The following is a 15,040-nucleotide window of genomic DNA, read 5'->3' as shown; positions in this document are numbered from 1 at the left end:
ATGTATATTTCTTAAACTGCTGATTTATTTTACAAATTTGTTTAGGTTAATTGGTTTTTTAACATCTGATTTTATCAGCAATTTTAATGTATACTTGAAATTTTATATAAATGGCTCAGTTGCTTTAGTTTATGTGCTACCAAAAGAAGCACAACTGCTCAGACGTTTTGGTGATTGAGTGGTGTATAAATCCCGTTAAATTAACATAACTAAATAAAACTCAGGATGGCACAAAAGTAGTCAACCGAAATCTCTCAAGAGGTAACCTGGGGTCAAACTAGGGGGAGCAGCCATGTTTGTTGGTCCTATGACTGTCCTGAACACATACAAAGGAGTGGGCAGCAGTTTAATTCTTTCATCAAAAAGGATGCACAGATTAGGGAAGCTTACTTGTTCTGACCTGATCCCCTTCTCCAAATTGCTTTCCTTTGCAGCCTTGTTTCAGTATCAGGTGTGAGCTGGGCTTGGAGAAAAGTGCCTGAAGAGAATAATACGGTAGTGAAATGGAGAGTTCAATTTCTCTCCCCTGTGCATCTTTGGATACAAAAATTAGACCCACTCTCCATTCCCTGCTTTATACACAAAGGAGGCATTCACATGAACAAACAAATGTGGCTGCTTGCCCCCATTACATCCAGATTAGATTTTAATCACACCTTATCTCACAATACTTCTTTCTGTGGGAATAAAGAACACCAGTTGTTATTTGGAAACTGGTCTAGATTTTCACAGTTGCAGGGGGTGGAGAGCTTCTGCTAGTGGGCAAGATGCAGCTCATTTACTCTTAGACAATTCCTTTGAATCTTTAACTGCCTTTCAAAGAAGAGGTTTATTATTATTATTATTATTATTTCATTGGTTCACACATTGTGGTAGGAAGTGGGGGTTATGGAGTCTCGGGAAATACAAGCCCCCCGCCCCCCGGCAGCTGAAAGAGAGCTGCTTTCCAAGGGTGGGTGTTTACTAATCAGAAACTGTGGAGTCTGTGAAGAACTGTCAGCACCCACTGATTTATACTTATAAACTGTTCCAGCTGCCAGGATCCTTGCTAACAGGATCTACAGACATAGGGATAAATGAGGCTGCCTTTCAATTTTGGCCCCTGAGAGGCTTGTCAATCCATCAAAAGCATCTGAGAAAGTTGCAAGAAAGGAAACCACTTTTGGATAGCTATTAAGTCATTATAACCGGAGATACCAAGATGCAGACATGTAGCATAAGAAAGTCATAAGTAGTGAAGTGATGTGAAACTAGGAAACATCGGAGGGATTACTTTAAAAAGAAAGTAAGGAAGTGAATTAATATGAATATCACCAGCAGTTATGTCAGTGATGCTAGAAATGCCTTACAATCAGTCTTTATGCTTCAGGACATCATCTTTTTGTTACTTGCCTGAGACTAGACACAAAATCCCTTATGGGAATGTTCCTTTGAAATCTCTGGCTATGGCTCAAGATAATTTTTGAAGTATAGCCTCTTAGCTGTTTAACTACCATTTATGTGTGTACAACTCTACATATATCACATGTAAGTTCTAAGATCCAATTTATGTTTGTTTTTAAAGAACATGCAGCATTAAGAAGGTCTTGGTGCAAATGTGCAGTGGAAATATAAGAAAGTATCTATCTAATTCATGATGCAATGATGGAATGCCTCTATTTTGCTTTTTAGGCAAAGAACATGCAAAAATGCAGTAGAGTGCGGATAGTCTAACATTTTTCCTCAGGAGCTAAGGTACTGCTTCCCTGAACATCTATCAAGCACTAAGAGATTTTTTTTTCCATTTCAACAGTTCACACATTTATGAAGCTGCTGATAAAAATGCAGGTGCAATCCACATTAATAAATGTTATGTATCTTATGAAAAGATGGACAGACTCCCTAGGACTGATGTCAGCACCTTTTGCGGTTGGTGGAACCCCCCTCCCTGAGGCAGGACAAGCACAAATGTATTCAAAAGTATTCAAAAATCCAGTTAATAACAGAATCCCATAGGTCCCTAATCTATTGAGGAATAACTGTATACTGAAGTACAATGAATGGCTGAATGTGTGTATGGGGGATGGATGGGAGGGAAATCTCACATGTATTATTGTCATCATCATCATCATCATCATCATCAATTAGATTTATATCCTGCCCTTTCTCCCAGTAGGAGCCCACATTAGGGACTGGTAGATTGCCTTCCCTAATCCCCCCGCCCCATTTAATGTAGTCATACCCTTCCTCCTGCCCACAAATCACCTGTTTGGTGTGTGTGTGTGTGTCTGCCTGCTTATGTGGTCAGGGAATGTTCCCGCATATCTCTGAATTGGGGTAACAATCCCTTTTAAAAGTAGCAAGGCAAATAAATCATATTACAAAACAAAAGTGTTAATATCTAGCTGCTTATTCTTCCTGCCTAAAAAGCTTTTCAAAGGTTATTAATGTATTGTCTAAAGTTTAAAAACAAAACAAAACTTCCCTTCAATATTTTACATGACAGTATGGTAAATCTTTTTTGTTCTAATACCACAGTGCACTGTGACATCCCTAATGGATAACTGGGATAATGTACTCCCTCTGATTTATGGATAAATGCTTCTAGCTTTGCTGTTGGCTCAAAAAACCAACAATGACACTGTGTATCAAGGTGAGCATGTAATTAGGACTGATCTTCCTCTTCCCTTCTCTCTTTTGACCTCCAGACATCGGTGATAGAGAGACTCAGAACTGAGATACAATGTGTATCAGCTCAGAATTATTTTATTTTTTCCATAAGGCTTTTAAAAGTAATCACCTTTATATAGTGTTTAATAGAAAATAGCAGTCCCATAGATACAACTCATAGCTTCATAGAATCATAGAATCATAGAGTTGGAAGGGGCCTTGTAGGCCATCGAGTCCAACCCCCTGCTCACAGCAGGAAATCCACAGCTAGAGCATCTCCCGCAGATAGCTGTCCAGCCTCTGCTTGAAGACATCCAGCGAAGGGGATCCCACCACCTCCCTAGGCAGTCGGTTCCATTGCCGAACTGCCCTTACTGTCAAGAAGTTCCTTCTAATGTCCAATCTGACATTGCTCCTGCAACTTAAAACCATTAGACCTAGTCCTACCCTCTGGGGCAGCAGAGAACAAATCTGTACCCTCCTCTATGTGACAGCCCTTCAGGTACTTAAAGAGTGCAATCATGTCACCCCTCAGCCTTCTCTTCACCAGACTGAACATGCCAAGTTCCTTCAACCTTTCCTCATAAGACTTGTTCTCCATACCGGCTATCATCCTTGTCACCCTCTTCTGAACCCGCTCCAACTTGTCTATATCTTTCTTAAAATGAGGCGCCCAGAACTGAACGCAGTATTCCAGATGAGGACTGACCAATGCAGAATATAGTGGGACTATTACTTCCCTCGACCTGGAAACTATAGCTCTGTTTATGCAGCCCAAAACCGCGTTTGCCTTTTTTGCCGCAGCATCACACTGCTGGGTCATGTTCAACTTGCGATCCACTACAATTCCAAGGTCCTTCTCACACGCACTACTGCTAAGCCAGGTATTTCCCATCCTGTACCCGTGCATTTTGTTTTTGTGGCCTAAATGCAGAATCCTGCATTTGTCTTTATTGAATGTCATTTTATTAATTTCAGCCCAATTTTCTAGTCTATCCAGGTCCCTTTGGATTTTATTCCTGTCTTCCATTGTGTTAGCTATCCCTCCCAGTTTCGTATCATCCGCAAACTTCATAAGGCTTCCCTCCACCCCATCATCTAAGTCATTGATAAAAATGTTGAAGAGTATCGGCCCCAGGACAGAACCCTGTGGTACTCCACTCGAGACCTCCTTCCAGTCTGAAGCAGAGCCACCGACCACCACTCTTTGAATATGGTTTTCCAACCAGTTGTGAATCCACCTGACAGTATTTCCATGTAGTCCGCATTTGACTAGTTTGCTAATCAAAAGGTCGTGGGGGTCTTTGTCAAACGCCTTGCTGAAATCTAGATAGAGGACATCTACAGCATTTCCACCATCTACTAAGCTAGTGACCCGATCAAAAAAAGAGATGAGATTAGTTTGACAGGATTTTTTCTTGACAAACCCATGCTGGCTCCTTCTAATCACAGCATCGTCATCTAGATAGTTGCCAATGAACTCTTTTATTATCTGTTCTAATATCTTTCCCAGTATTGGTCAGACTGACCGGCCTGTAACTCCCCAGATCTTCTTTTTTACCCTTTTTAAAGAGCGGGACGACGTTTGCCCGTCTCCAGTCCTCCGGCACCTCTCCCGTTCTCCATGATTTCTCAAAGATGATGGCAAGAGGTTCCGAGAGTACATCAGCAAGTTCTTTCAATACTCTGGGATGCAGTTCATCAGGCCCTGGAGATTTGAACTCATTTAGGTTAACTAGGTATTTCCTGACTATCTCCTTATCAATCTCAAACTGCAGTCCTGACCCCTTACTGAGATTGCTACTGATGCAAGGTTGCACGCTGTTCCCTTTCTGGGAGAAAACAGAGGCATGAAAAGTTTGTATTGAGTTTTTAATCCCAGGTTCACTAACCAAATCATCATTACTTATCAGAAACTTTAATTGATCGTATTTTTCTATATTTTAAGTGTCTTTAAATGATTTCTTCTAAGCCAGGGTTGGGCAACATTTTTGTTACCAAGAGCCATGTGTGGTAATGGACAAGTGGTTGGGGGCTGCAGTGCCAGTAGGCACGGCAGGGGCTTTCCACATCCTACCCCTCTCACACAGACACACAATCCTCCCCCCCATTCACCCATACGACACAAACCCTCCCCTCTTTACACAGACACACAACCTTCCCCCTCGTCTTTCTCTCACAGAAGCATGCACACACTTTAACTTCCCCACCAACTGGGCTTAACCTGTACTCCCCAATGATCTAAAATCACTGCCTTGCACTGTTTAGCGGTGTGGGATTTCTCCCCCTCATTCATAGCTGGGCAATGGGGGGAAGTGGGGGGACAAGCTACACTGAGAATGGTCACGGGCCACTTGCTGCCCTCATGTTCTAAGTTCATGGTTCAAGACAGACTCAGCCATTACAACAAGAAAATGGCTGCGGTGTAGAGAGAGTGTTTTTGTCTCTCCCAGAGTTTGTATCGCCTAGAGTCGAGAAGAGCCCGGTGAGGATCCTATTTCTTTATTTTTCCTCTGAGTAATTTCACACTGACTTAGTGGTGTCATCAACGAAACTGGAGAATCATTTTCCTGACGTTTGAAATTGGAGAACAATCACGGCTAGGAGAGCCTTCTCTCGCTTTACCTCTTTCCCGTTCCCCCCCCAGGACTAACGAAACTGCTGTGTGTGCTGCGTGTGCTGTGTGTGCACTAAGCCACGAACTGACAGTGAAGCTTTAGTGCTTCTTATGGGTTTAGTGCTTCTTACGGGTTTACGACGTTTTATTGCTCAGCTATTTTATTACTCAGCTACTCAAAGATGGTCCTTACGAGAAAAATGCGTAAAGACGAGGAAGACTTAAAGGAGAACGAACATAAGATTGAACTTACAGAGAAACCTTCACAGTTAACTGAGCAGACATCTAAACAATATCCACATCCTAAGACTTTAAAACAACTTAATATTACCCAGTTTTGCACTCAAAAACCTACTACATCAGAATCTCTACATGCCTCACCTTTACAATACACCACCCCAAAGTTAAAAGGCTTAAAGGATCCATCATCTCCAACCAACCCTGAGTGAATACGATTGAAATACCAACCAAAGTCTCTCACTCATGAGATCCTGGATTGGCCTCTGGGCTCTAAGGTGTTGCACCAGCTGAAGAGTTCCCCGTCACCAACCGCTTTGAACTTAGCGACCGAATTGGCTCAAGCTGAGGCACTCTTAAATAAATAAATAAATAAAATTTTATTTAGCAGACGCCCATCTGTCTGACTGAACGGACACTCTGGGCGACGTACAATATAAAATACAATATAAAATACAATCTGCTCATATACATAATCATCACATTATTAATATCATAACATCTCATCTGAAGACCATCTTACATTAATACAGTGTAAAACCTAACCCACCCCAGAGATCCCATAGGCCTGCCTGAAGAGCCAGGTCTTCAAGGCTCGGCGAAAAGTCAACAGGGAGGGGGCATGCTGAAGGTCAAAGGGAAGTAAGTTCCAGAGGGTGGGGGCCATGATCGAAAAAACGCTCTCCCTGGTCTGCACCAACCTAGCTGTCTTAGTCGGTGGGACCGAGAGAAGGTCCTGTGAGGCTGATCTTGTTTGGCGGCATATTTGGTGATACTGGAGACGCTCCTTCAGATAAACTGGGCCGGAACTGTATAGAGTTTTAAAGGTTAAAACCAACACCTTGAATTGGGCCCGGTATACAACTGGCAACCAGTGTAATTCAATCAACACTGGGGTGATATGATCGCGGCGGCGGGTCTGCTTTATTAAGCGTGCTGCCGCATTTTGTACCAGCTGGAGTTTCCGGACCATCTTCAAGGGTAACCCCACGTAGAGCACATTACAGTAGTCTAATCGAGAGGAGATCAGGGCATGTATCACTCGTGGGAGCAGATGTATGGGAAGATAGGGTCGCAGCCTCTGTACTAGATGAAGTTGGTACCAAGCTGCCCGGCTCACTGCAAAAACCTGAGCCTCCATAGACAGCTGGGAGTCCAAGATGACCCCGAGACTGCGGACCTGGTCCTTCAGGGGCAAACTCACCCCATTAAGTATCAGGTCAAAATCACCCAACCTTCCCTTGTCCCCCACTAGTAATACCTCAGTCTTATCGGAGTTCAGCTTCAGCCTGTTCTCTCCCATCCATCCACTTACGGACTCCAGGCACTTGGACAAGGTATCCACAGCCAACTCTGGTGAAGATTTAAATGAGAGATAGAGCTGCATGTCATCCGCATATTGGTGACACTGCAGCCCAAAACTCCTGATGATCGCTCCCAGCGGTTTCATATAAATGTTAAATAGCATGGGAGAGAGGATAGAACCCTGTGGCACACCACAGTTGAGGGCCCAAGGACCGCCTCTGGACCCCTACTTGTAACCACGACGTATGGAATCTTGTCCTTTAGGTGCTTGATTTTATCGGCAAAGTGTTTAACAAATGTGTCACAGGAGGCTTTTGATTGTTCCATAGGTTCCTGCGCTACTGGACCGACCAGGCTTCGGACCACTTGGAACAACCTCCTGCGACAGCACTCTGCCGACGCAATAGAGGCAGCAAAGAATTGCCCAGAAAAACAGAATCAGTATCTACCAACTATGTTACTTTAAAGGAGACGCTCCCAGCTGAAACGACAATGGAAGCATCTCTTGAAGACTCATATTCTTTTACTGCTCCAACTTTTCCTGATATGCCTCCCACTGTTCCCGAAATCTCTTTTTTATTTCTACAATTATCTTTACTTTCAGATCAAATAGGGGCTATTAAGAACTTTATTTCGGAGACAAATAATCTATTACGAACTTTAACTAAGGAATTTCTGAAATACCCCCCTCTGGCTGACTCTGATACTACTGCTACAAAATCTTCTTTCGGAGCTACTTCGACTACCTTAAAGGAACAACTGCCCCGGAAGCAAAATGTAAAGAAAAAACATTCTAAGAATGTGCAAAAGGTAGTTAAACCAAAAAATATAAAAAACACGAAGCTCCCGAGATATAAAAAATGAACTTTCATCGACTCTTCAAATTATTAGATGAATTACTTACTATAGAACGAGCCAGAGGAAATTCAACCAGAGGAAACTCAAATCGAACCTGTTCAACTCAAGAAAAAAAAACTGATGTACTGACATCTCAGGTTTCTGACCAGCAGACCGTCTTTATGACTCCAACCTCCGATTCTGAGGTTTCTTTGCCATTAGATTGTCCACCAGCTTGTTCTTTTGTTAGTAAAAAGTCAGAGGTCCATACAAATTGGAAATTACAACTTAGTACCAATACTTTAATTCTATCGCAAGTACCTTACCACCATTCAACATATCATTATGACAATCACAAATTTTTCAACATCAAGAGACATATTCAACATCTTTTGCAGACTCTAAACTTAAACTGGTTTAGGTTCAGTGATTTAACAAAGGCTGAAATGCTGTCAAACACAGGATGTGGCATGTCAGTTCTTCTTACTTTCAAAACTAGTGATGTAGTAACCACACTTCTAAAGAATAAACACCGTTTTAGTGATCTAGGCATAGGGCTTCATAGACATGTCATCAACACAACCGGTCCTTACTCCTTAATCCCAGAGCACACAGCTCTTAATCGGAATCTTATTCAGTCAACCCTATCCTTGGCTAAACCTAACCTTTTGACCATTGTCCATGAACATACTTCCTCAAGCTCAGACACTCAGACTACTTATTTAACACCTCAATTACAACATGCTGCTGCTGGAAAGACTCTTGTACAGAACAAGCAACCCTCTGCTCACTTGGAGCCAGATGCTAATGATAAATGACATACTATTATGCCACAACCACCCCCCGTGATTGTGGAAAAGGCATGTTTGGAACATTCTCATCTTACACATCCAACTACTAGATTAGCATCATCCCAGGAACACCTTCCATGTTGAATTACCGAGCAGCAGTGTTCCATAACCGATAGTAATAGAATGATCAAACCCATACTAACAGTATTAGGAAAAGGGAGATATAGCAAGTTAACTAGTTGCAGTCATTGTAAGAGCTTTCATCCACCTTATGACATTATAACACCTATCCGTATTCCTCGAAGCATAGATCAACCCGCCCCGGAAAAACAAATATGCACCGATCATTCAGTTTTATTCTTTAATGCAAGATCAGTGAATAACAAAACGGCAATCATTTATGATCTGATTAAAGATGAACAGGCTGATTTTGCACGTATAACTGAAATATGGTTGGAAGAACCAGGGGGAGTGAATCTTAACAGTCTCTGCCCCCCAGGTTATTCAGCTTTCCATCAACCCAGACTTGTTAATCGAGGAGGGGGTGTAGCAATTATTTATCGTGAATCACTTCCTTTTTCTAGACTATCTTGTCAACAGTACTCTAGCTTTGAATCCCTGTGCCTTAAGCTTAATTCACAAGACCCTATTGTTATTTTGTTAATTTACTGCCCCCCCAATATTTTAAATCAATCCTTATCAGAGCTATTTGACCTAATCTCAGGATTATGGCTAGAATCCCAAAAACTGTTAGTATTAGGAGATTTTAATATTCACGCGGAATCCCCCTCTATTAAGTTGGTACAAGAGTTCCTGACCATGATGTCCACCTTAGGACTTCAACAATTAGTAGGTGTTCCAACTCATATGGCGGGCCACACTCTCGACCTTATTTTTCAATCAGATCCAGATGCTAAGAATTTTCAAATTGATAATGTGGCTACTTCGCCATTATTATGGTCGGATCATTATTTGATCCAATTCAAATTATTAATTCCGTCCTTCTCTACTGAGACTAATATTTCCTCTAGATTATATCGTCCAAAAAGATTACTAGACCCAGATATATTTGCATCTAGGCTACAAGAGTATGCTGACCCCCATATGGGAGAGTCAATCGAAATTTTGACCAACTCTTGGAATAATAGGATGACCGAAATAGTGGATGAAATGGCCCCTCTCTGCCCACTGAAAATGGTGAGATTGAAATTAGCTCCATGGTTCTCAAAAGTCCTATTAAAAATGAAACATTCCTACCGGCGGCTAGAACGGCGCTGGAAAAAGTCAACTAGCTCATTTGATAAGATTCAAGCCAACAAATGTGCAAAAACCTATGCCTCGATGAGAATGGCAGCCCGAAAATCTTTTTATTCGACCTCTATTGCCTCATCGAGTAATCATCCAAAAGAACTATTCCAGATAGTGAATAATCTCCTTCAAACACCACAAACAAACTCTCATTTAATCTGCTCTCAAGCCCGCTGCCAAGAATTCACCTCATTTTTTGAAGCCAAGGTGGATCAGATTCGTTTTAATATAGATCATACTGCCATTTTCCTCATGGCAGAGGAAAAGAACATCAGATCAGAAAATGACTACCCTGCGCTTTTTGCCACCTTTCAATTAATCTTTCCAGATGACATTCCTCGATTTCTAAATGGAATGAATCCAACAACCTGTTTACTTGATCCATGTCCTTCCTGGTTGATAAAAACATCAAATTTGAAATTAGCAAGCTGGATTAGTACAATCGTAAACTCTTCTCTTCAACAAGGCCACTTACCGGAATGCCTAAAAGAAGCAATGGTTACACCTTTACTAAAAAAACCCTCTCTCGACCCTAAAATATTAAATAATTATCGACCGGTATCTAATCTACCTTTTCTAAGTAAAATCATTGAGAGAGTGGTAGCCTCACAGCTTCAAAAGTTTATAGACACCTCCGACTATTATGACCTCTTGCAATCTGGTTTCAGACCGAATCATGGGACTGAAACAGCTCTAGTCGCATTAGTCGACGATCTTCAACTAGAACATGACAAAGGCAATCTGTCCCTTCTAGTTTTATTGGATTTATCTGCCGCATTCGACACAATTGATCACAGCATTCTGTTAGATCGTCTCTTTAAAATGGGTCTCAGAGGTACAGTACTAAAATGGCTTCGCTCCTTTTTGGAAAAAAGGCTTCAGAGAGTTGCCCTCGGGGACCATTGCTCTAAACCCTGGCCATTAAAATATGGCGTTCCACAGGGCTCTGTTTTATCCCCGATGTTATTTAATATTTATGTAAGCCCTTTAGGAAAAATCATTCGAAAATTTGGGATTCATTATCACCAATATGCCGATGATACACAACTGTATTGTTCCTTTCCACCGAACACTGTAGAGACTGTCAACTGCCTTAATCAATGTCTCCTAGCAGTGCAAAGTTGGATGAATAAAAACAAATTGAAACTAAACCCAGAAAAAACAGAGGTCATTCTCATTGGCAAAAATCTCCCCCAAGGAACTGGACATCTGCCTTCACTTGACGGAGTTTTTCTCCCTTTAAAATCTCAAGTCCGTAGTTTAGGTATAATCTTGGACTCAGCCCTAACCTTTGAACCCCAGGTTGCAGCCGTGTCTAGAGCCACATTTGCAAAACTAAAACTGGTCCGTCAACTCTGCCCATTTCTAGGAACATCAGAATTAATGAAAGTAACCCAGGCCTTAGTAACCTCTCGACTGGACTATTGTAATTCTTTATATGTTGGCCTTTCTGCTAGAGCACTTCGACCGCTCAAGCAGGTACAAAGAGTGGCCGCGAGGATGATCACTAAAACTGGTCCTCGGGTTCATACCTCACCTCTTCTTTACCATCTTCACTGGCTCCCTATTAGCTCCAGACATCAGTTTAAGATTCTGGTTCTAATGTTTAAGGCTCTTCACGGACTGGCGCCGGTATATTTGACAAACCGTCTCGTTGAATTCAAAACCTATCGCCCTATGAGATCGATTTCTGAAAGCACTCTTATTATTCCCTCAACTTTCATGATCCGCCAAATGAACACCAGGAGGAAGGCCTTCTCAGTCATAGCCCCTACTCTTTGGAATAATTTACCATCTGAGATACGACGTTCCTCGTCTCTCATTGAATTCCGTCGGCGGATTAAAACATACCTGTTTCAACTAGCTTTTAATGTTTGAAGTGAGATTGTTGTCGAACTTTTAGTATTAATTTACTTATTTGTTTTTAGGTATTCTATTATGCTGTTTTTGTATTATCTCTGTTTTTTTAATGTTCACCGCTCTGAATTCTGAGTTTCGGAACTAGAGCGGTATATAAATTTTTGAAATAAATAAATAAATAAAAATTACCTCTTTTTCAATGCTAAAGCCTTGAGTTCACTTTCCCCAAACTTTCTTATCAATCACAGTCACATTATTTTTTTGAGGAAGTCACCCTCTCTATTAATCAAATCAACATTATGTAAAATGGCTTCTAAACTATTTCCTAAAATGGTTTTTTAATCATTAAATCTTTGAAGAAAAAATATTCATTGAAATCTTCAGATTGTATCAATGTAGTTCTAATTCTTATTTCATAGTCTCATGAAAATGATTTTGACATCTAAAGAAGCTAAATGTGCAGTCATTTCAGAGAACTTTGCATGGAGCCACAATTTTCTTTGAAGCTTATGCCATATATGTGTGGCCCTTCCTTGTGCATGTAAAAAGCTTCTTGGGATTGCAACTTTCATTTTGATACAAAGCTTACATGACAAATCAGGGATTCATGGACACTATATTGTGCATATCTTGGATATTGACACATATCTTACATCGAGTAAGATATTTAAGATTTGTTTTTGATGGAACTTACCCTAGGTAAGAAATCCAGATAAACACTGAGATGTGGAAACAGTATATGTGTGTTTAATGCATACACACAAGTGAGCATATCTGTGTCTATACTTTCCACATGCATATACTTGCAAAATATGTTTCATCACAATATAAATGTAGTTCAAACTAGCAAAGAACAGGAGCAAGCTCTTCCTCATATATACTGGAGTACGTGATGTACCTGGTTTTTGAATAAACATATTAATCTGTGAGATTTCAAGCATTTATTGCTTTGCCTGACCTAGCTGTCTTTCTCTGTTTGTGGATTTTAAAGATATAAATAAGAGATGACAATATGAGCAGGTTGCAAAAGAAATTCACAAAACGAGACTTCTTTATTGGATGAAAGAAGGTTATCTTGACCTCGTCATAAATGAACCGTAAAATGTGAAATGTTACAGGAGGAGAGATATAAAAGAAACGTCAATGAGGAAAACAAAAACACTAATCATGGCCTTCAAACTTCAAGAGGTTGCAAAGTAATGCAAATGAGTTAAAATCATCTCATCCAGGATACAACTCATGGAACATGGGTTTTTTTTACATCCAACTATGCATGAGTGACTCAGACATAAGTCAGCACTCTTGCACTAAGAGGTGATCCAATGCAAGTAAAGCTCTATCACGTCAGAAGTGCCAAATTTATTTATTTTATTAATTTAAGGGATTGATATCCACTTTTTATATGTCTCAAATTGGTTTACAGAAAAAATCCCCAAACCTACACAGTACAAAATTTAAAAGATAAATTTAATCATACACAAATCCCTTGTATAAATCCATTTAAAACAGCCCCCCCCTCTGTACTGTATCATGATTCTTGGGCACAAGCAGATAAATCCACTGAAAGAGACACAAAATGCTCAAATACTGAGTTGTATCCAACTAAATTATACTCAAGAGTAGATCCACTAGAATTAATGGTCCCTAAGTTAGTCATCTCTCTCTCTCTCTCTCTGTCTGTCTGTCTCTCAATAAAATAATATATAATAAGTGTATGCATAGGATGTGTTCATAAATGTGCAGATCTGTCTGCACACTCACATTTGTATTTTTATTTGAACGTGGGGGGAAATAGTGTCACTTTAAAGATTTGATAAATGAACAACAGCAAGCCTATCCAAACACATAGATGTTGATGTATTTTAATATCCTTTTAGTTTACTGCTGTTTAATTGTTTTATCATTGTTTTAACTACTCGCTTTTAACTGTTTTTATTGACCATTTTAATGTTTTTTGTAAACTGCTTAGAGTTTTTTTTCCACAACCAAGCAATATATAAATTCTGTTAAATAAAAATGAACAATAAGTAAATAAGCAGGTTATGTGATTTATATACTGAATGTTCATTTGTTGTTCATTTTTGCTTATATTTTGTGAATTGCTTTGATATACCAGAAATAAAAACTGGGAGGTGGTTGGTGGTAGTCATGTCCGTTAATTTCAATTGTTTTATTCTGAGATTGACTAATGTTGGCTACAACCCACTTCTGTGAATTTCTAATCACCAACCTCCCCTCAAATATTAAATAGGTGACTACCTTCCTCTTTCAACAGGCTTTTTAGGTAGGTACTTTATCCCACTCTGCTGGAATTATTTTTAAGATTTTTTAAAAGTATGTTTTTAGTGTTTTATCACTTGTTGTTTGTGGCCCTGGTCTCCCTGTCGGGAGGAAGGGTGGAATATAAATTTAATAATAAAAATAAATATATAAATAGTAAATGTTGCTGAAGGTGTCCAAGTGGCACCTGTTCCAAACAGCAGCCAAACTGATCCATGCCGAGATTAAACATTATATAGTTTTAAGAAAAAGTAAATAGTTGTGGTCAACTTGCTAGTATAGCCTGCTTCAGAATCAGAACCTAGTACAGGGCAGCTATTGTACCGCAAATGAGCAGAAAATACTGCAGTGAAATAGGGATGAGTGGGCTCAAGTGTGAAACTCTGTAAGTGTTACAGTGCCCATGAGTTACCATTTTCATCTATAGAATGATTTCAAACTACAGATGTGATCACACAAAGTCATTACACGCCCGCACAATCCCTGAGGACACAAAAGGGAGCTGGCTTAAAAAAGCATTGAGTGGAAGTTTTTCCATGTGGTTTCACTTTGCAAATCCAACAGTTGTCTCCAAGCCACTGCACATCATTGTAAGGAAACCTACAGACTACAGTAGCGAGCTGCTGCATGTGAACAATTTGCCAAATGGTGCAGCCTCTACCTAATTAGCTGCAGTCAGACAAACACAATGGGCTGACCTGACTTCCTAAACACAGGGTATCACTATAGTTCCTTAGCAGAATCTACATTTCCAGGAGTTCACACTGTAACCTGCGTGGGTTGCCTTGCACAGGTTGTTCCTTCCTTAGCACACTAATTAGGCACTTAACAACAATTAAAATGAAACAACTGTATGCAATACAGCAATGAAAAGGGCAGCAGGGGTGTGGTGGAGACAGAAAACTGGACAGTATGGGGAGAGGTCCCAGTAATGCTGCCAGATTAATATGTACATAACAACGGCTGGATTTTCAACAACAGTTTCACGCCATTGCCATATATTGAAAATATGCTGGTGACATTTTAGATGACTAAATTAACATTTTAATTTCTATCAAAGAACTGCTGCACAGCATCTTAGGATGGAGAAGGAAGTTTTCCTTATGATTATCTATAAACCCCAATGTGAAAGTCGTGTATACTAATTGGCTGTAAA

At 40.3% G+C, this 15,040-nt stretch overlaps 1 protein-coding gene across 2 annotated transcripts in view; it reads right to left on the bottom strand.

Annotated features, from left to right (window-relative positions):
• The window catches only part of SPAG16 (sperm associated antigen 16), a 761,887-nt gene that overhangs the window by 65,536 nt on the left and 681,311 nt on the right, over positions 1–15,040 (bottom strand). Inside the window, exon 16 of one of the 2 annotated variants that reach the window (XM_061607701.1) lies at positions 391–478. The exons of the other annotated variant lie outside the window; for it this stretch is intronic. Coding sequence (XP_061463685.1) covers positions 391–478 — 88 coding nt within the window. The remainder of the gene's footprint in view (positions 1–390; positions 479–15,040) is intronic. 2 annotated transcript variants of the gene reach the window in all.

Source organism: Rhineura floridana, chromosome 2, assembly GCF_030035675.1.
Source record: "Rhineura floridana isolate rRhiFlo1 chromosome 2, rRhiFlo1.hap2, whole genome shotgun sequence".
Lineage (NCBI taxonomy): Eukaryota > Metazoa > Chordata > Lepidosauria > Squamata > Rhineuridae > Rhineura > Rhineura floridana.
This window is presented reverse-complemented; position numbering and strand designations above follow the sequence as displayed.